Below are 21956 nucleotides of genomic sequence, written 5' to 3'. Positions count from 1 at the left end.
AGACGCTGAACAGAAGCCTTTTTATTGGTTTATTTCTCTGGGGTCCTTTATTAAAAATTTTATATACTTGTTTGCCCTTTGGGTGGAAACTTAATCGTCACCGTAGCAAAGCCGATCAGGAGCATCACAAGCTTTAGTGTGAGAAGCTCGTGAGAAGTTTTTTCGCTTGCCCGCGGTGGGTCACCCCATCAGCTGCGTTGCAGCTTGTTGGGCTAAAGAAAATTCTGGTCGGCACGGCCTGGAGAACAGGGTCGGGAGGCGGGAAGAAGCAAATCGCTACGCTTCTAACGGAAGGCGTCTCGTCTTATAGACTGCGAGAATAAAGTCCAAAGTGAGGAAATTATCTACTGGCGAATAGAGTAGAGAGCAACAGTGGGGGTGAAGGCAGCGAAGTTTTCTTTGCTTCCAAAGGTTTTTTATTCATAAAAAGCCCTTTTCACATCCACCCTCTCTTTTCTGATCTCATCTAGGAGGGGAGAAGTAGTTTTTTAAAGGAAAAGAAACTACATCTCTCATTCTCTCTCTCTCTCTCTCACACACACACACACGGGGAGCTGCGCTGTTCACTATATCGTTGGCAGAGGAGGGAAACTGAGAAAAAGACTCAACGATAAGAGGAGGAAAAGAAGTGGAGAGAAAAAAAAAAAAGAAGAGGAAATACGTAACCCTAGGAGTGAAGAGAAGGGAGAAGATTCTGCATTTTCTAAGGTTGAAACCCTACTCTTGATTCTTAGCTTTGGGGATTTGAGGAATTGTTGGCATTCGAATGTGAGATTGGCAGATCCGTGATGGCCGAGATTTCCGGCGAAGGGGACGGACTTCCGGCTACTTCGGCGGAGCTGACTGGTCGGGCGTCGGCGGTAGAGGCGACGGCTACGTCTACGCCGTCGCCGGCGCCGTCTCCGCTGATGGTATCAGCCTCTTTCAAGGAAGGAAAGGGAGGGTCCAGGCGGCGGACGTCCAAGAGGCCGAGTATGGAGGCGGATGAGTTTATGAATCTCTTGCACGGATCGGATCCGGTGAAAGTCGAGTTGAATCGGTTGGAAAATGAAGTCAGAGGTGGGAATGTGATTCGATCCACTGTTTGTCTCTTTGGCGTCTTAGTTTTGATGGCGGTTTGGAGCGTGATTTGTACTATGGATTTTCTTTTGGTGGATATGGTTGATTTTTACAGAGTATCGGCGCATTTGCCTCTGTGATTTGAATCGTAGTTTCATTTTTTCCAGAGTTCTGGTGAGCATTTTGGAATTTTTTTACTGGTGATACGGTCGAGAAAATTTGAGTTTACTGGGAATGGCGATTTGAAATCACTCGTGAGCGAGAAGACGTTTTCTTTCTTTTTGGTGATCGGGTGCAATCTGCTATGCCTCATCAATGCAGCTTGTTTTTGAATTTGAATTTTTATGCAGTTGACACATTATGAAACTCAATTGCATTAAGGAGAGCGTTTCTAGAATGGAATTGTTTTTAATGTATTGTGATTTTTTTTTTTTTTTTTTTTGCTTTGGTACAAGTCCTTGCTGCATCGGCTGATTCTTTCCTATACTTGATTTTTACTGAACCATACTTTGTTTTGGTCACCGACAGTATGCTTTCATCTCTTTCTTGTATAGCATCATATATTTTTTGTCTGAAATTATTTGGAGGCTTCTAATACAATTGGCGTTTTTTATTTATGTTTTGGTGAACTCAAAAGCTGTTTTTGTCGTATCTCCAGACAAAGATCGGGAATTAGGCGAAGCTCAGGCGGAGATCAGGGCTTTGAGGCTGTCTGAACGGCTGAGAGAAAAAGCTGTCGAAGAGGTTCTTCTTTTTCCCTCGATTCTGATTTTTGTAGATTTTTTACCCGCATAGCTTGGCTTACCTCTTGTACATCGGATCTTATTTCTGTAACAGAGTAAATGGCATAATTGTCCCCCCTGCATAATTCGTGTTATCTTGTTTATGTTGAGCAATTTGCTTTGTGGAATGTGCTTCAATAGTTTCTGTGATCTTGTTTGTGCCTCTTGTTTATCTGCTTGCTCTCATATTAGATGTTAGCTGTTCGTTGTTGTACCTTACGCTTGCTCAATTTTTCAGTTGGTCAGTGTAAGACCTTGAAGTCGTATTCTGTCAAATATTTAACACTGGAACTTATTCCCTGAGTTGTGTTGGTCATCTGCTAAGCATCTAAGTCTCTAGAAGTTGTAGGATATCGGCTTTTGTCTTTTTGCTATGAGTGTCCCAGTTTGTTGGAGCAGTAAGTACCTTGTGTTTAATTTGTCATTTCTCTTGTTTTCTCTGCATTTTTTTTTTCTTTTTCATATTAGGGTCTCTAACATATGTGTTTTTTATACAGATACTTCTTTTGTATCTTTTCATTTTGGGTTTTGACTCGTTGCAAAAAATTATTTCTCATATTTTTAGGATGCAAAGTAACTCCCATTTTGTTGTTTTTTTTTGGTAGCTAACTGAAGAATTGGAAAAGGTAGAAGAGAAGCTCAAGTTAACTGAGTCACTTCTTGAAAACAGAGTAATGCTCCAAACACATCATTTTGTCTCGAGAGGCTACTCTGATGTCATTTTTTTCTTATGTTGCTTGACTTGGAGAATTATTCTACAGAATCTCGAGATCAAGAAGATAAATGATGAGAAAAAGGCATCCATGGCTGCTCAGTTTGCAGCAGAAGCCACACTTAGAAGGGTTCATGCTGCTCAGAAGGACGATGACATGCCGCCAATTGAAGCCATTCTTGCCCCACTGGAGGCAGAGCTCAAACTTGCTCGACAGGAGGTGTGCTATTCATTCCTCAACTGTTTTAAAGCTGTTTTTTTACCTTTTTGGTGTGATTGCAGACCCTTTTTACCATCAGCTGTTCTATTTTGTCAACTAGGGGGCAGATTCTTGTAGATTCTATGGATGTGTATTCCTCTCAAATATTTTTAGAAACGTTGGATCTTCAATAGAATCGTTTCTTACCATGAACTGGGAAATTTCTTTGCTCATGAGCTGTGTTGGTTATTCTTAGATTTCCAAGCTTCAAGATGACAACAAGGCTTTAGATCGTGTTACTAAATCAAAAGAAGCAGCTTTACTGGAAGAGGAAAGAACTGTTCAGATGGCATTAGCTAAGGCTTCAATGGTGGATGATTTACAAAACAAAAACCAAGAGTTGATGAAACAGATTGAAATCTGTCAGGTATGTTGGATCTGTATGTGTTGTTTGTTTGTTGACACAATAAAAGCTTGGGAGACGCACTTTGTGCTCGACTATTTGGGTCCTCCCTCTGCTGGTGAAGCAAGCAGCTTTGGATGTGGTCAGTGCTGGAGTCCCCTGCCGATGAATCAGACAGGTTCAACGAAGAGAAAAATCAGCTTCCTGGGGAAGTTGATCAATTACTCCTTAGAGGAAGTCTATGTTTCTTAGGTGGTTAGACTTACAAAATTAAGTCTAAAGGCCGACTCCTTGAGGGAGTTGATATTTCTACATCTAAGTGGCATATATGGCTATAAAAGTGGGAGGGCTGCCTCCCCTGCACACCACACTCAAAGAGAATAAGGGTTCTCTTGGAAGGAAGGGCAAAGTTTCTCTTGGAAAGTGGAATAATCAGAACCAATGAATTAGATTCGAGTTGTAGACTTTATTATATTGGCAAATAATTGCCACAAAAGGAATAATTGATGTTATTGTTCACCATCAACAATTAATGACCAGTATATCACAAATAGGAAATGTGTTGTTGTTATGATTGAGCCTATTTTTGTGCTCACTTTAGGAAGAAAACAAAATCTTGGACAAAATGCATCGCCAAAAGGTTGCAGAGGTTGAAAAGCTCAGTCAAACTGTGAGGGAATTAGAAGAGGCTGTTCTAGCCGGGGGTGCTGCAGCAAATGCTGTGAGGGACTACCAGCGGAAAGTGCAAGAGATGAATGTAATGTTCTTGTCCCTTCTGTGAATGTTCTTCCTATTGGACATGGTGGTAATTCTTTAGTTACACTTTTTGTTTGCTCTAAGTGTACCATACACTGCGGTCTTAAATTTATGTACATCATTCTATATCTTTTAGGACGAAAGGAAAACACTAGACAGAGAACTGGCCCGTGCCAAAGTCACTGCAAATAGGGTGGCTACAGTTGTAGCTAATGAATGGAAAGATGCTAATGACAAAGTGATGCCTGTGAAGCAGTGGCTTGAAGATCGAAGATTTATGCAGGTATCTGCACTACCTGTCACTGTTTCTTTTCTTCTCTATGTTTTCAGTTAAGATTTCCAAAATTTGCAGAACTGTATGAGCTTTTTCTTTTATTATCAGCTGTTCACGGGTGTTAATAGTTTGCCCTAAATTGTGGTTGCAGGGTGAGATGCAACAACTTCGAGAAAAACTTGCAATAGTAGAACGTGCAGTTAAATCTGAAGCACAGTTGAAAGTAAGATTTATTAGTTTATTTTATTTCTGATGGTAACATAAGAGTGTTAATATCTGCACTGTTAGTTGTTTTCCTGACTGATCATGATTCATTTGGAATAAAAAAGGATTAGATATATTCTATTTATTTTCTTGCACCCAGGAGAAATATCAATTGCGGCTGAAAGTAATGGAGGAAGGTCTGAGACCATCTAGTAATGGAAGCGGTCGTTCCACACCCGAAGGGAGAAGCTTAAGCAATGGCCCTTCTCGAAGGCAGTCCTTTGGTGGGGCAGAGAATATTTCTAAGCTATCTTCAAATGGCTTTTTGTCCAAGAGAACATCTGCTTCCCAGTTAAGATCATCACTTTCAAGTGGAACCAGCTCGATATTGAAGCATGCAAAAGGGACTTCAAAGTCTTTTGATGGTGGAACCAGATCATTGGACAGAGGAAAGGTTCTTTTAAATGGAATTGGCCCACTCAACAAATCTTCAGATGCTAGCAAAGAGACTGAGAAACGAAATACTTGGAAGGAAAATCCAGATGAGAAGCCCAATGAGAACTCTAATGCTGATCCAGAAGATTATGTCTCAGGGCTGTTGTATGATATGTTGCAAAAAGAGGTTATATCTCTGAGGAAAGCATGTCATGAAAAGGATCAAAGCCTCAAAGACAAGGATGATGCCATTGAGGTTGGTTCTTTTCTGACTTTACAAATGTTGATGGTGGTTTAATTTGGTAATTGCAATATATAATCTGTTTGCTTTTTGACCAGATGTTGGCAAAGAAAGTTGAGACTTTGACGAAAGCAATGGAGGTTGAGGCAAAGAAAATGAGAAGGGAAGTAGCGGCAATGGAGAAAGAGGTTGCTGCCATGCGTGTGGATAAAGAACATGAAAGCCGTGCTAAGAGGCTTGTTAGTAGTTCTAAGGCTTCTATAAATAGTTCTTCTCAGATGCTTCCTGGAAGGTAATCATGATAATCAATTTTTAGATTGTGTTCTCACTTTTATTTCGGGGCCAAATAGCTTCCTGTTGTTCCTTTTCCCGTATTTCTTTTAAGTTTCCTTTGATAATAATAATTGTTTGAAATTTCTCATATTAGTGCACCCATCGCTTGCCAACATAAATGCTGCCAGGCACATCAGCTTTATAATAATTTAATTTTGATTAGCATGTCACCTTGTTCCACCACTTTAGAGAGCTTTTAAAACAAGTAATGATGTTGGTGTTTTTTTTTCCATTTTTTTGTCTGTTGTACATTAGCTGTTAATTCCTCTTCCTATCGTTGTTGCTACCGACTCTATGCACCTGCCTGCGAGGGTTCTTATATTCCATGTGATTAGATTAATACCTCACTTGATTCACATATGCCTTACCTAGACTAATTGATGTACTGAATACACCGAGTATGTTGTGAAATCCTTTATTTGAGACCGTAATGGAGCATCTGCATTCTGCAGGATAATTGTAGGACTTCTACCCAAGGCCTTCTTAATATGGCCATTGGGTCAAAGGCCTACCCACAAGTTTAAGGAAAAGATTGGACAACATTTTGGTTGGAAGAGTTTGCTCATTTCAGATATTTATGTGTTATTATTGTTAATAATTTTTCTATAATAGTTACAGATAGGCATAGCTACATTAGAAGCTAATTTGTTGTCAAATGGAGAGTCACGGAAGCATTGTGAGGATTGAGTTGATTGTGCATTTTTCCTTGCGGGATGAAAAATGTGGTTTTATTTTGTCATTGAAGTAACATAACATTGTTTTCTGTTGAGATTTATTCAGTCAGTCAGAGTATAAAATCACTGACTACAATGTAGCGTGATATGGTTAAAACGTTGGGTTTCTTTAGAACTCCTGGCTGCTAGTGCTTTTACTTGACTTTGTGTCCACCTTTTACTATAGAGATTAGAGTGGTAAAGAGAATGGATTTTTTGGGGTATTGATATAACTCTGTCAATGTGCTGACGTGCATCTGACTGCGGCCGGGAAGTTTCATTCTATGATGTCATGTACATGAGAAAAATGATATTCAGGTTAAATATTTTGTGTTCCACTAGCAGCTGTAAGGTTATTTTTATCAATCTTTTAAGGGAACTTGCTTTTTTTTTTCATTTCATTCCCAAAGTTTCTGTTTCCTTCTAACAAAGACTTTTGCTTCTCATTCTTTCTCATGTCTGGAAATTCAATTCTGGTGTTGGAGTGTAGAAAAATCTTTTGTTCTCTGATGGGTGCTGATGACAGAGCCTCCTCGCATCTGGCAGGCTGTTTTGAATTGTTCAGTTTACTGTACCTCCATGATTTTGTGTTATTTCTTTCAAATGAGCATCTGTAAATCATGTCTTAATACATGGCAGATCTTATAAATACATTGTCAAGTTCTGGTCAAGCTCTTCGATAAAAGTTCCTCTTATCTAATTTCACAAGGAGACCTTAGTTACCCCAGTTTTCTTGTGATACATTCCTTTGTACAATTCACCAGTAAAGATAGAATAGGTCTGGGGCATCTCTACATAGAAATGATCCACAACGGTCACTGCTTGTTGTTTCAATAGCAATTTCATCTGTTAATAATTTTGATCGTTTGTTTTTAATATGTGCAGAACTGTATCACGAACTGGATCCATGCGCAACCTCCAATGACTAAAGTGTGGAGCCAAAGGTGGTAAGGCATAATCATTCTGTCGTAGGCTCCATATCTGCCTTCTTTTTTACTTGTTCGTTTAAAGTTCCATAACTGGCGGTCTAACATCCCTTCAATCTTACGGAATTTGGGGCAAAATTGGAGAGGAAAGAAGTTGGGCCACTGCTGACTTGACATCTGCTGTATTGAATTAAAGTAGCAAAAGTGAACATTGAGAGTTGGCTAACCTGTTGTAGCTGGTTTTTGTTTGAGCAACGGTGCTTGTTTGGTTGTATAGGTTGTTGGGCTTTTCTTTTTTTGTCCTTTTCCAAATCTGTATTTTGCAGCTAGTGTGTTGGTGGTTGTTTCCAAGGTTGTGAATATTCTATAATTCAGATCAGTGTTTTTATTCATACTGGTTTTTTTATTTGTCCCTTTCACTTCTGTTGCTTTGGTTCCTTCAGTGATGAGTTTTGGGCTGGAGGAGTTAGTGATCAGACTTGAAATTGTAATTGCTGACTTTTGATCTTTCAGGAAGCTGCCTGAACGTGCATAAGTTTGGCTAGCTTTTCTGTTGGCATCATCAAGTTAAAAGTCACCACTTAGATGAAGTGACAGAATGGAGGTGAGTGCTTTCCGTGTGGTTGCCCTGGAAAAGTAAGAAGTTGAATACTAAGTGGAATGGAAATGGAATGGAAATGTCATTTTGCCTTGTTTTGCTGCATTAACTGGTGCAACCAAATGTTTTGAAGATGTTCTTGGTTAAAGATAAGCTGTAAGTAAATAGCTGCATGGGGCAGCATCTTCAACACCGATTTTTATCCCTTAAATTGCACCACTTTCCAGACTTGCTTTCATGGTTCACGATGTGTTTTGGTGTGGAAAGGTGTGGGGATTTGCCAGTTCCAATGCCAATTCAGAATGCTTCTACCAACGAAACTGCTTGACAGAGAAGGGAACCTACTGGTCCAATATTCATCAGACCCGTTAAACAACATGAAACTAGAAGGAATATGCCATGTAAGAGGCATTTAGGCACCGTTTGAACTATTTGACGGAGTAAAAAGAATTTATGAACAGATCATGGTTCAAGTCATAAAACTCTGATGGTTCAAGTACGAGGAATTGGTCCTGGAGCCCTGAAAATCTCGTCTAGTGCGGCTGCTCCGATTTGGTTTGGGATCCTAGTTCAGTCCGAGTGACAAGATTCAAAAATAAAAAAAATAAAAAAAAATTCCAGTTGAACTTGAGTCTGAGCAAACCTGTTTTTGTCAGGTCATTTTTTTTATCAAGTCTAGGACAAGTTTTATTTGACACTGGTTGGAACTGAAGCACCTTCTTTAAAAAGTTGAATCAACTTACCTGGTCTACGAGACTAGTAGTTAGGCTTGTGAGTCGATTCAACAGGTCATAAAACCATACACCCAACGAAAGATATCTCAATAAACCTAAGCATAACTTTTCTGGCCACAAGAGAGTTCGGCGGATGGTCATTCAGTGTCTCTTCTTAGCTCTTTAGCCAGCTGGGTTTGGTCACACATATTCCATAATTTTGTTTTAAGGTTGTTTTATTTGGTAATGGTTGATATAAGCGGCTTGGGTCGCCAAGCTTTGCACAAAGTGCCGCCGTGTGAATTTCTTTGAAAATATAATGTCAATACATACAAAATTCTTGGATTTCTAATAACACTTATATACTAGCAAAATATCTATACTCCTTTGATTAAATTCATTTAATTAGCTTACATTCAATTTATATTAAAAGATTAAATTCCTAATAATGAATTCTATTTTTTATTTAATATTAATATCTCTATTTTTATTTAATTAGTATCCTAATAATATTCTTATTTAATATCCTACTTGTGCTGGGAGAGGGTGTACTTAAAAATTAGAGTTAAGCTCAAAATATATAAAGTATATGAATATTAGTTCAAATCAAAGGACGAGTAAGTATTTCTATCGACAGGCCAATATTATATTTTGGTCTGCTGTAATAGAAAGCAATTCTTTGCTCGCATGCAATGTGGTCCACACGCGCTGTTCACTGCCACCAATCTTTCAAACTCTTATATTATATTAGTATTTAAAAGTTGGAAACTGGGGGTCGCTTCGCATGCAACGAGATCGTTCCGAGTCTCCCAACCGTTTTTCTGTTTTTTTTTTTTTGCCCTCTCAACCCCCTTCCCGGGACTCTAGCGAGGAGTTCGCGATTCTTTGCTGGTAGGTTTATTCGAACAATCAATGCTGATATCGGAACAGAGCTTTTCCACGTCACATTACATTCAATATCTTTTCCGCAGTTCCAGATCGTCCCGTCTATCTCTGTCTCTCAAGATTCGGGCCCTTGCAGCGATTTCAGATCGAAATGGCGACAATGGAGAGCTTGATCGGTCTCGTAAATAGAATTCAAAGAGCTTGCACTGTTCTTGGAGATCATGGTGGCGATGGCGGTTCTCTCTGGGAGGCGCTTCCTTCTGTTGCCGTCGTTGGTGGCCAGGTCAGTTGTCGCCTTCTTCTTTCTTTTCTGATTGACTAGATTTGTTACGTTTAAATGATTTTGATCTACGACTGTTTCTTGGGTCGTAGAGCTCAGGGAAATCGTCCGTGTTGGAAAGCATTGTGGGGAGGGATTTCCTGCCTCGTGGATCCGGTAATGCTGATTTGATGTGTTTTCTTTGTTCCACGCGTTTCTCCAAATCTGGAGCATTTTTCTCTTAGGCGTGACAAGGTAATGTACTTTTTATAATATCTAACTTTTCTTGATAAAATTGAAGGAATTGTAACAAGGAGACCGTTGGTATTGCAACTTCATAAATTAGAATCTGGAAAATCAGAATACGGGGAGTTTCTCCACGCTCCCAAGAAGAAGTTTCCTGATTTCGGTATGTATTTTCTGTCTAAACTATTTGTTGGCTCATTTCTAGTACTTGGACGGTCGTTTGATCTTCTCTCTTGCTTTCTAACTGAATTACTGCAGTCTTTGTTCTGCAACATCCCAACCCTGCCATTGGATATCAACTGCTTCATGAAAATACTTCAAATTTGCATTTGCTCATTGGTCGTACTTTAGTATTGTGTTTCTTGATACGTCTTTTACAGTATGAGCTTGTCGAGCAATTATGGAAACAGGGTAAAAGGAGGAAATACACAAATTTTAATAGCAGTACCAACACAAGGTACTGAACCAGATCTTGGAAAGCTGCGGTCTTCGTCCCAAAAGGAAAAAGTGATGTGTTTGCTTTTCTAGATTGAGACCAAGTTTAACCATGGTCAAGCTCAATTCCCATATTGGGGAAGTTTCTATTATGAGGTTTAGGCTTCAAGGCTTCAAGCTTCATGGTTTTGTGTACAAAAAAAATCATTTAAAAAAAAAATATATACATATTAAAAAATGAAATAGTGGACAAGCCCAATTCACTATGCATGTGTTCATTAAACAACTTAGATCATTGTAAAACATCAATTGGGTACATAAGCAACATTTTTTAAGGAAAGTGGGAAGTCAAATATCAGTTGATTTTAAATGCCATTTTTTTATACAGAAGCCACTAAATCAGTAAGTTAAATCAGCTGACTAAAGTATATTGAGTCTAACAAGGTCTTTGTAAAATCTCTTTCTCAGTGTGCTAAAATAAGAATAAACAAGAGTTTATACAGTATGGTCACTGATAGTAGTAGCACGAATATCAGAATGGATGCATATTTTTCATAAAAGGTTTCTGCACATTATTTATTCAATTCACTTAATGTCTATTTATAACGATCTTTTGGATAAGCTTTATTGAACACACTTTGAATGGGTGATAGTGCTGCTCATTAAACTCTTGTTCTTTCCAAAATTTACTGGAATGATACTCAGAGAAATGGAAAAGTTATGAGGCGGTCACATGTAGTTCTTTTCTGTTTACATCCATTAATATATTTGCTCATGTTGTATTACTGGGAAAGTTGGTTTTGCTGGAAATGTTGCAGGCACATTAATTCCGGTCTTACATTGCATTTCTGAGATAATACTAAAAATTCCATTTCTTTGTTGGGCTTCTTCATTGTGATGCAAACAGTATAACAGCGAGGCATCTCATGAATTAGATTCTAAATAATTATTCTTGTACTTGTCAGCTGCTATACGCAGGGAGATTCAGGATGAGACGGACAGGATAACAGGGAAGTCTAAACAGATATCTAACATACCAATCCACCTCAGTGTCTACTCTCCAAATGGTTTGTAAATCCTTATACTTGAGTTTTATTTTTATTTTTACTTTTTTTTTTTTTTGCTTGGTCAAAGAAACATCTTATGGGTAAAACATCTTGATCGTATACTTCTGTATTTTATTATTTTCCATGTAGTTGTAATACATGACGGCTTCTTTGGTTCTTCTTTCTCTTGAAAAGATGTCTACTTATTTGTTAACTTTTCACTAGTCTTGCTTCATGAACTTTACCTTCCAAGTACATATTGAAAGCATCATCCATCACATCAGAAGATGAGATTTATTAGACTCTTTGAAACTATTGCACTGGTTTTGTGGATGATATAATTGATGTTAGGAAATATAAGGATGTAATTCATGATTAATCCATGCTGAGGTACTGGGCAGAGTTGGAAATCAACATTATTAGGTCTTTCTCCTCCTTTCTTTCTTTCGTTACAAATTTGTGATATTGTTTCAGTAATGACTGTTAATCCACATTTGAAAAAAAAAGAAATGTCTGTTACTCCTGAATATTCTTAAATTTACTATTCTTCAGGTAATTTTCTTTTCAGAGACATTACTCAATCTGTTTAATTTTTTTTTTTTTTTTAAGAATTCTGTTTAACTTTCATTGATCCCAAAATGTGTTATAAATTTTGGTGATCCTTCCACACAGAAATAGATAAGCAATCTTTAAAAGATCAAAATTTAAGAAAGTAAATCACATGCAAAAAAATTCTCTAATATGTTATCTGTGGGGAGTCCAATTTTCATATGAGTTTTCATAATTCATGAATTTGCAACATTGTTATATGTTGTTGAATAGTTCTGCCTATGTTGATTGTTCTTGTCTCCTTAGTTTTATGTACTTGTTTCCTCCCCCCTGCAATTTTTGTTTACTGCATAAGTTTATTTGCAGTTGTGAACTTAACACTCATTGATCTACCGGGGATGACAAAGGTTGCAGTTGGTAAGGTTTTGTCATTCTCTTTGTATTTGCTTTTTAATTTCAGAGAAAATTTTCCGTTGGACTTTGAGTGGTTGTAGTGTTTGATCCTCAGCAGTATATCCAAATTTCATTTTCTTTTGTTTTGCTTGGAGTTAAGAAAATTGCTTGTTTGTATTATTCTACTGAATAGCCCTACTTCTGGCCTTTGCAGAAGGACAACCGGACTCCATTGTTGAAGATATTGACAACATGGTTAGATCTTATGTTGAAAAGGTGAGAAATATGTGGGAGTGATGTCATCTGCTATATTGTATTCTAAAACAGCATTTTTATAGCTTCTTAAAAGAACACAAAGGGACCTTTCATCTATGCACATTGCATTACATTCTCTAACATGTGATCTTATATCATATGCACATATTTGACAAGTTTAACACTTTAAATTTTATAATCCTTTTGTAGCCTAATTGCATCATATTGGCCATATCTCCTGCTAATCAAGACATTGCTACTTCAGATGCTATAAAGCTGGCTAGGGAAGTAGATCCCACAGGTGCATTAAGATGTGCTACTTTTTAATCTTTTCATATAAACTCATTTACATGTTTTGATTTAATTTATCTTCAAATTTTGATACTTTCAGGTGAAAGAACTTTTGGAGTACTGACCAAACTTGATCTAATGGACAAGGGTACCAATGCTTTGGATGTAGGCTGTTTTCCATTTCACATCTGATTGTGATAAATAAAATCGCTTTGTATGCAGAAAAAAATTCAATTATGATGAAATGAAATCGCTAAATTGAATTCACTTTGTTGTCCATCTAGGTGCTTCTCTCATATATATTTTTGTAAATTCTCAGGCTGACTCCCTTCCTAGGGATGGTGTTGATTGGGAAAAAAACTCATAGTTGATTGCACTGTGCCTTTCTAAGGCTGTTGTATTTTTGTTTCTCCTTGATCTCTTATGTTGAGGCTATTGTTATATTCTTTGAATGTCCGCAATAAAAACCACCTTCGTGTGGATTGGGCTTTGGTTCAATTGTCACATGAGTTCCTAGTTTGAAGTTTTGGGTTCCAAGTCTCACCCAGGGTATTGGGTGTAGTGTGCAAGTGTAATCTACATTCAGACCAAAAAAAAAAAAAAAAACCTTCTTCAAAAACAAGATAATACATGTGTGTGCATGTTGTGTCATATGCTTCAATTATTTCCAGTGTTTCACTTGCATTATGAAATGATGTGATCCTAGACATACAAATATTTTTTGGTTACACTTTAAGTTGCAATGAAGTAGCTAGAATTACCTATCAGTATTTTTTTCTGGACCACTCAATTGATGTGCAACTAGGGGATTTCTTTAGTTTTTATTGTAGTGAAAAAGCTTATATTTCCTGGTATTTTTTTAAAGGTCCTTGAAGGTAGAGCATACCGTCTCCAGCATCCATGGGTTGGAATCGTGAACCGCTCTCAAGCAGACATCAATAAGAATGTTGACATGATTGCTGCTCGTCAAAAAGAGCTGGAGTATTTTGAAACAAGTCCAGATTACGGACACCTGTCAAGGAAAATGGGTTCTGAGTATCTGGCAAAACTTTTGTCACAGGTGGACTGCACAGACTTCCCTGACCTTAAGCTTGTACTGCATGATTTTGTCAATGTGCAACTTATTGGTTAACATGGGTTAGTGCTCTTCAGCATTTAGAGGCTGTTATCAAGGCAAGGATACCAAGCATTATCGCTTTGATAAATAAAACAATTGATGAGCTAGAAGCTGAACTGGATCAACTTGGTAGGCCCATTGGACCTGACGGAGGGGTAAGAATCAGCTGGGCTTCTTTTGAGATCTCATTTATATGCACATTTGTTCCTTTATCTTGATGTTACTTATTGATATTGTCCCTTTCTTAAATTACAGGCTCAGCTATATACAATTTTAGACATGTGCCGCGCATTTGATCGTGTGTTTAAAGAGCACTTGGATGGAGGGTAAATGCCATCGACCATTTTCTTTCTGAAATGTTCTTTTCTTGTGCCGAAAGGAAGTTCATATAAAAAAAAAAAAGCAGAAAACCCAGCAAGAAACATCTGGAACAGGATAACAGCAACACATGAGCATATGCAGGACCACTTATCTTCTTACAAAAGGAAAATAAGTAAAAATGTTCATAATCACTTGAAGACAATTAATTAACCTTAACTTCTTTACATTCAGACAGCGAATTGGAAGCTCTTCTCAGGTTGACACGAGAAGGGGTTTGTGTTAGGGAAAGCAGGAAGTGTGCCTCAGTTCTACAAGAGACATTGAATGTCTTCCAGCAACAAGCATTTCAGAGCTTCACTAGCCTACTGATCTGCTTCAGGTGTTGTGCTTCATATAGGTGCCAACTGTGCTGTGTAACTCAAAAAATCGTGACCATCCGGCACTAACTTGAAAACATTTTCTAGAGATCAAAACCATGTCAATCAACAATTAAGCACAAACAGTTCTACAGTATTTTATTTGACTCTTTGACTGATGGTACAGAGGAAAAGCCCAGTGGAAGACCAAATTCAAATGGGTAACCCAATTTTCACCTAACATTCTGTCAAAGGTTCCAACTTACTGGAAGAATGATCCGCTTAGCCTTCTTGCCGAGCAAGTAAAACCCTGCAAAATGAAAAAAAGTTGCAAACTGTTCACGTGTTACTAAACTCCTCTAAGCTGGATGGGTTCTTTGCTAAACTAGGCGATGTCTATGGATAAATTGGCGGACTCCATTCCCAGTAGTTAGCAGAGTGGCTCTCCAAATTTCTTTTGGAAGCAGTGCTGTCCCTAAAGCATCTAGTTCTGACTGAAAGTATTATGAACAAACCGTGTTGGAAGAAGGTCAAGGACAAACTATTTTAGACAAGCTGTAAAAGCAAATATAAAATCAATAAGAATACAGAACAAGTTGTTAAAGGAAAATTCTTCTCTATGTTCATTCTATATATTCATAAATGAACTATTCGGTAGCTTTTTTCCATTTTCATTACCAAAGAAAAGTAAGATTTTTTTTTTCACTTATTGAGCTGTATTTTGTTTGGATGATTTTGTGGTTGACCTTGTTGGTTTTTCTGTAATCATTGTATTCCTTCGTTTCTTGATGAAATTTCACCGTTTTCATTGAGGAAAGAAAATATTATTTGAAGAACTTCTTGATGATGATTTGAGGGCTATAAATTGCTTTAAAGAGGACAAAGTGCGTGTCAGAAAATTACCTGTAGGAGATGAAGACCTTTTTTTCTTAGTCACGTTTCTTATTCTCCTTAAATAGTTCATATTTTTTAGTACATCAGAACATCAGGATATAGCATAATTTAAAGGAAACTATTCTCAGTTATTTATCTACTTATTAAATGTATTTTCTTCCTCAGTCGGCCAGGTGGAGATCGAATTTATGGTGTTTTTGACAACCAACTACCTGCTGCTTTAAGAAAGCTTCCCTTTGATCGCCATCTCTCTCTGCAAAATGTCAGAAAAGTTGTCTCAGAAGCTGATGGATACCAACCCCATCTTATTGCTCCTGAACAAGGCTATAGAAGGCTCATTGATGGTTCTCTCGGCTTCTTTAAAGGCCCTGCTGAAGCTTCAGTGGATGCTGTAATACCCTTTTAACTTAATCACTCTGTTATAGTTTAGTGGTACTCCAATTTTTGCTTCCGGAATTTGAGTTCAAATAGCTCTTGATATCTGCTAATCTACTCAAACATGTTCTTTTTCTGTTTATAAACGTGAGAGTAAAATGATTGGTTTCAGGTACATTTCATCTTGAAGGAACTTGTTCGGAAGTCCATTGCTGAAACGCAGGTTGGCTATCTGTCTACTAGTTGTGGTTATGAACGGATGTCCCTTGGATTAATTCAAGCTGCCCTTGTTCCATTGTCTGAGCTTAGCTTTTCTAATTTCAAAGTGACAGTTAAACTAGGCATAATTGACTCTGTCAATATTGACAGCCATATTTCTAGAGAAGCAGATAGGACCTAACTGCATCCAAATATGATCTCCAAGAATCTTCCTTTTTCTTCCTCCACCACAATCATCGACAACCCAATACAAATATCACTATTTATCATTTTTTGGCATGACCTTTGCTTAATGATAGCCATAAATTATTGCACTCGATTTTTCATACTTCCTGAGTTTTTATGGAATTATTACAGGAGCTAAAGAGGTTTCCTTCACTTCAAGCTGACATAGCAGCCGCTGCAACAGAAGCACTGGAAAGATTTCGTGATGAGAGCCGAAAAACAATTCTTCGGCTTGTTGAGATGGAGTCGAGCTACCTAACTGTGGAGTTTTTCAGGAAACTTCCAACTGAGGGGGAGAAAGGCAGTAATCCAACAGGCCCAACCATGGATAGATACAGTGAAAGCCACCTCAGAAGGATAGGTACAAACACAGTTGCATGGCTTAGGAGAGATTCTGTTTGGGTAGCAAATAGCACTCACTTGTATTGTGGCCAAAAATACATGGGATTAGACTATGTTCCATGTGGAGCTGTTTTGATTATTTCTATTCTCATAATAGTTAGATTGTAGGTACTGTAAAGAAGCAAATAAATAAGCCCCATGATTCAGGCTATCCGAACAAAAATTTTTTATGACCAGTGTATAGATGACATCAATGTTTAACTTCCTATATTATATGATTTCTGACCCAACTTTTGCTCAATGTGGCCTTAGGATCCAATGTCTCAGCTTATGTTGGCATGGTCTGTGAGACACTGAAGAATTCCATCCCTAAGGCTGTTGTCTACTGTCAAGTTCGAGAGGCAAAGCGATCTCTACTCAACCATTTCTATTCCCAAGTTGGACGGAGGGAGGTCTGCTACTCTTCAACCTTCTTTTTTGTATTTTTTATATTTTATTTAAACATCTAATTCCTTGCATTTTAGTGTAATTACTCCCTCCAGTTGCTCTTTTCAATGTCAATGGATATAATTTACTTCGTCAAGAGAAGCACGGCGGGGCCATGATTCCTCACTGTCTAAATTATGCATAATTTCACGTGCCATACTTACTAAAATTGCAGAGTTAAACCACAAAAATTATTGGCCTTTATATGGGACTTTGTGAAGAGGGCAGAGTCCCCAACTTTGTTATGGAGTAAATTAAACATTTGAACCTTTAGGCCTATTTCAGTATAGTTGGTTGGCATAGCTTGCCCCCACACTGTGACTGTTTAACCCCATTGCAGCAGAGGTCTTCCATTTTTGCTCGGCTAGTAGCTTTAAATGGCAAACTGTCAAAGCCTCCTCTCTTCCGGTACTGACTATCTAATTGCCAATTTTTTTTGTGGATATACAGAAGCAGCAGCTAGGTGCAATGTTGGATGAGGACCCTGGTCTGATGGACAAGAGGGAAAACATTGCTCGACGGCTTGAGTTGTACAAGTCAGCACGGGACGAGATTGATGCTGTGGCTTGGAAATGAATACGGTCAAACATCTTAACACACAAGAACCCATTAAGTTTTGTCAGTTTTGTCTCGTTTGGATTGAAGAAAATTCATCCCTTGTGTGTCAAGGGTTAGTTAATCAATTCATTTTGCTTATTCTATTTGTCCACTTCTTCTTTCACGCAAAGGGGTCCCTATCTGGACATGTAACTGAAAACAGTGTATGGACTATTTATGTCACTTTGGAAGTTCAACTCTCACACTTGGGGATGCTTAGCTCAATCACCTCGTCCTCATCGGTAGCTTGAAATCCATTCCAGTCTGGTCCCAATGAATCAATTTGTGCTTTCTCTGCTGATTTCTATTTGGTGTCATGGAATACGTATATAATCAAGGCCAGGTTTTAAGATGGTGACTATGCTTTCATATGAAAGCCACCCATGGTTGTGTTATTCAAGTAGTTTGGGAGGTGAAATAAATCTCAGCAACTTTTTTTTTATATTTATATAAATTATTAATAAACTTTATATTACCATTTGAATAGTTTTCTTACTTCATCTATTACTGGATTTAACGACACTAAGCTAATTGATGTTGTAGCCAAAAAATTGTTACAATGAAATAACAGTTTAATTTTTTTTAGATGTATTTTAAAAATATATAAATATTTCTTACAATCTCATTCATTTATTTGCACGGAAGTTGTTAAAAGTAAACTACTAGGGTTTCTGTTTATATATGTCACAATTCAGCCAACTTATCCAAACGTATTGTACACCAGGTGACATGGGTCAGATTTTAAAAAGTACCACCATCGACAATGTCCATGTGCCCACATGGATCTAGTACTGTCTTTAGGGATTACTTATCAAATGTAACATATGGACCACATTGCCAACCCCTCCTGTGAAATAGGGAAGGGAAAGATCAAAAGAGCAAAGGTCTTCCTCACTAATGCCTGGCAGACTTCTCATGGCATATGCAACACTCAGGCATGATCAATCAGGTTAGCACCCTAAAAATTCACAGAAACCAACAATATATAATATATACAGTAAAAGGTTCAGAAAAAAATATAAAGCCATAATGTATGAAAAACTGGAAAAGAATGACCAGAAGCTTGAGGACTTCACAGCAGAAACGGGAGCAACTTGACCGTCAACCTGAGTAAACAACTAGAACTGGGTTCTGGATAAAGCTACAAAACTCAGGGTTCTGGATCTGGTCTACTAGCCAAACGGAGCTCATGTAGCTCATTCAGTATCCACTCCTCACCAGTATGACCACCCAAGACTAAAACTCTGGTCCCTCCAACAATACACGTACTATGGCCCCATGCAAACTTTGGTGGCTGCCCTGGCACATTAAGGGTCCTCCATGTAGGTTTCTCCTCCGATGGATCCAAAAGGAAGAGTTGGGAAGGAGAGTGCAAGCCTGCTATGGATCCACCAAAAATGATGATTCTGCCACAAGGCATGCTTACGGCTACATGGTCGAGTCTGGGAGGTGGAGCAGTCTCTCTTTGACTCCCAACACCTGGATATGGATTACAACCCAATTGCCTCCATTGTGGCTCATCATCTTCCAAATCAATTGTATAAGCATCACCAGATCTCAACCGCAGCGGTCCACTCTTTGCCAACCCACCAAACATCAGAATCTTCGTTTTTCTGTAAACTGACAAAGTATGTCCCAACCGTGAAGGTGGAGTCCATGAGCTTGGTATCTCCCTCCACATTGGTTTCTTCATAGAGAGATCTAGCAGAAAAGTGTCACTCAGAAGTACACCAGCATCAGTACACCCACCTGAGACAACCAACTTTGACCCATCAACAGTGCATGAGCTATGCCAAGACCGAGGAAGTGGAGGGCCAACACCAGTAACTTCCTTCCATGCAGGCTGCCTTGCATCCAAGTCCAACACAAAGACATCATTCAACAATCCTTGCCTTCCACACCCACCAAATACTACTAACCATGACCCATTAATGCATGACAGAGTGTGCCCCCAGCGCCCAGGAGGAGATGAAGTTACTTTCACTCTACGCCATTCAGGATGGGCAGCATCCAGATTTAGAACAAACGTATCATCCATCGGTTGCATGTTAATCCCTTCACCTCCAAATAAAACAAGCCTATTTCCAACAGCACATGCACTAAAGTTACAACGTGATGGCTCCACCGCACCCCCAACTGTAAGTTTTTTCCAAGCAGCTGCTTCAAGAGTGGTCAGCTCACGAGCTAGTCTGCCCCAACCTAATTGTTTTGTCATTAACTCCAAAGTACCAGTCACTTCAATACCCCATGCATTTTGGCAAACCATTTTCCTCAATTGCTCATTTTTTGTTAATTGGCGAAGCCTTCGACAGACAGATCCAATAGATGCCACATCTCTAGGTGTCAAGCGGGACAATATATTATGAGCCAAGACTTCATCAGAAAGCTGAAGTATTCCACAAATATTTCGATTTTGGCTGCACAATATTTGTTCACATGTAGGGGGATCTCTGCCTAAATGCTCATATTGCTGATAGGAAGTCTGTTTAAAGACGGGATAAGATAAACGGTTCAGATCAAGTTTTGTTTCGGTGAATAGTTGAATACCTAGTACATGAGTTACAGTGCCATCATCTCCATGTATGGGAGTGAGGCGAAGCCTGTTCATCAAGGGTGTACCATCTTTTCGGAAGTTGAGAAGCTCGCCTTGGAACTCTACTCCTTCCTCAAGACACTTACGGATCTCAGAAACCACAACAGGGTCCACTAAGGGGTGACGTCTCTGTGCACGCAGGTCCCGAAACTGCAAGAATCGACTGAAAGAAGATATCTGCTATAAGTGACTCCAACTGTAGCTTGGTGGAAACACATGAAAATTTCACCAATTCTAATGAACGGTCTACGGAAGGATGTATATAACATTTCAATAAACAAGTAAACCTACACAGGAATGCTTAACATTGCAATAAAAAAGGAATGTGGAAAATAGAGATACAAAAACAACATTTACTTGGAGAATTATGACCTCTAACATTATAAGGATATGTTCTTGGACTGAAACATCGAAGAGTCATGAAAACATCATCACATACAAGTAGTGCAATCAGCCATTAAAAATGTGCTTATAATGGAGGCATTAGATGGAAAAAAACATAAAAATTGACACCATTTTATGTAGGAATATTTAACTCAAAAAACTAGTCATACACCATTTTCCTGTTTTGTCTCTACCAACGAAATTCGAATTTGAAAACAATTCCCCTGATTCCATTAAGCAGTTCAAACGTTGACGATAAGCCGACTAGGCATTTACGTCTCCAACATACGAATCAGCAACCAAAATTATAGATCCAGAAGACCCAAAACGACTGAAGTTCAATAAAATGAACTAAAGCGAAGCAGCAAGACATGCTCTGTAATTTGAATTGACGAAAAGATTTACCAATTCCTGCCAAGGACTTCATCCGCTCGGTACCCAGTGAAAATCTCGAACACGGTGTTGACATAAATAACGGGGAAATCAGGTTCGAGAGCATCAGAGACAACAAAAGCCGTCGGGGTCATCGGATAGAAGAATATGCCTGGCTTCGCAGAAAGCTTGGCCTGCTGTTCATCCTCCGTTATAGCTCCTCCGGCGCACTTTAGCCGCTTGCCATGACCGTACGTCTCTTCTTCGTCCATGGCAGTCTCTCGCTTCTCCCGAATATTGGAAAGGCATAGTTTCTTACAGAGTTCACAGCTTCACATCAGTGCTGAGGGAGAGGTCGACCTGAGCGGAAAATGCCACCTCTTTCTCGCCCAATTACGATACTGCTCCTGACTTTTTCTACAAAAGGAAAACTCGGAAAATATCCACTTATTTTCATATTCTAAATTTCTAATTTATTTATAAATTAGAATTAAGCCTCTCTTCATAATAGTAATTTTATTCTATTAAAATCATTGAATTTCATCCAAGGCAATTAATAAGGAAAATCACAAAATTCGAAGAAAAAGGAAAATGGCACTACTCGTGATTTCAGAAACAAGCAATGGCAAAATACAAGGAACATACCACGTGGCACGAATCTATGTTTTCCTCGCAGAAATATCTCGGAGCCCGTTGCAAGCTAACGAGCGGCGCCACGTCACACACTTGGCGGATATTTTGTCCCTCCTAGGTACTCCCGCCGAAGCATGCCAAAAACAAATCCAGCGGCCAGCTCCTTGCGGATATGCTCATCCGTACCGTTCCTTTCGACAAAATATCTTCCAGACACGTGAACGATTTGCAAGCGGCTGGCCCACGTACTTTCCGCCATTGATCGCGAGAGGTCGAGCCCCCTAAGTTTTAGAACCGGTGGTCTCCCCAATGGGACGCAGTCTGCAGACGAGGAA

The 21956-nt window shown here is 38.7% G+C and overlaps 3 protein-coding genes across 6 annotated transcripts; 2 read left to right on the top strand and 1 right to left on the bottom strand.

Annotated features, from left to right (window-relative positions):
- The first annotated feature begins 389 nt into the window (after positions 1-389).
- Positions 390-8167, top strand: LOC137956648 (microtubule-associated protein 70-2-like). Of its 3 annotated transcripts, none has more exons than XM_068804217.1 (11): positions 390-1059; positions 1718-1803; positions 2447-2773; positions 3009-3179; positions 3757-3912; positions 4048-4194; positions 4337-4408; positions 4550-5080; positions 5164-5357; positions 6997-7058; positions 7551-8167. In XM_068804217.1, exons 1-10 carry the CDS (start codon positions 789-791, stop codon positions 7034-7036), a joined length of 1995 nt encoding a protein of 664 aa, XP_068660318.1. In that variant the 5' UTR covers positions 390-788; the 3' UTR covers positions 7037-7058; positions 7551-8167. The 3 variants fall into 3 exon arrangements, with proteins under 3 accessions (XP_068660318.1, XP_068660319.1, XP_068660317.1); XM_068804218.1 differs by lacking the exon at positions 7551-8167 and having other exon boundaries at positions 2447-2512; positions 2603-2773; positions 6997-7443; XM_068804216.1 differs by lacking the exon at positions 7551-8167 and having other exon boundaries at positions 6997-7443.
- Positions 8168-9210: 1043 nt separating this feature from the next.
- Positions 9211-17858, top strand: LOC137955366 (phragmoplastin DRP1C). 2 transcript variants are annotated; one of them, XM_068802278.1, is made up of 17 exons: positions 9211-9239; positions 9320-9516; positions 9606-9669; positions 9794-9901; positions 11139-11240; positions 12135-12185; positions 12376-12437; positions 12627-12717; positions 12808-12872; positions 13573-13767; positions 13860-13979; positions 14080-14150; positions 15561-15786; positions 15961-15993; positions 16347-16575; positions 16869-17008; positions 17493-17858. In XM_068802278.1, exons 2-17 carry the CDS (start codon positions 9385-9387, stop codon positions 17616-17618), a joined length of 1815 nt encoding a protein of 604 aa, XP_068658379.1. In that variant the 5' UTR covers positions 9211-9239; positions 9320-9384; the 3' UTR covers positions 17619-17858. The 2 variants fall into 2 exon arrangements, with proteins under 2 accessions (XP_068658379.1, XP_068658378.1); XM_068802277.1 differs by having other exon boundaries at positions 15943-15993.
- Positions 17859-18473: 615 nt separating this feature from the next.
- LOC137955729 (adagio protein 3-like) lies at positions 18474-21337 on the bottom strand. Its single transcript, XM_068802826.1, has 2 exons — positions 21022-21337; positions 18474-20395 (listed from the first exon to the last, which is right to left on the bottom strand). The coding sequence occupies exons 1-2, from the start codon at positions 21258-21260 to the stop codon at positions 18790-18792; spliced, it is 1845 nt and encodes a 614-aa protein (XP_068658927.1). The 5' UTR covers positions 21261-21337; the 3' UTR covers positions 18474-18789.
- Between the last annotated feature and the right edge of the window lie 619 nt (positions 21338-21956).

The sequence above is a fragment of the Aristolochia californica genome, unplaced genomic scaffold (genome assembly GCF_029961685.1).
Source record: "Aristolochia californica isolate CCGP_79_NKW_82.1479 unplaced genomic scaffold, dmAriCali1.0.hap1 SCAF_2, whole genome shotgun sequence".
NCBI lineage: Eukaryota > Viridiplantae > Streptophyta > Magnoliopsida > Piperales > Aristolochiaceae > Aristolochia > Aristolochia californica.
The sequence above is the reverse complement of the archived record's forward strand: the minus strand, read 5'-3'. Positions and strand labels throughout refer to the sequence as shown.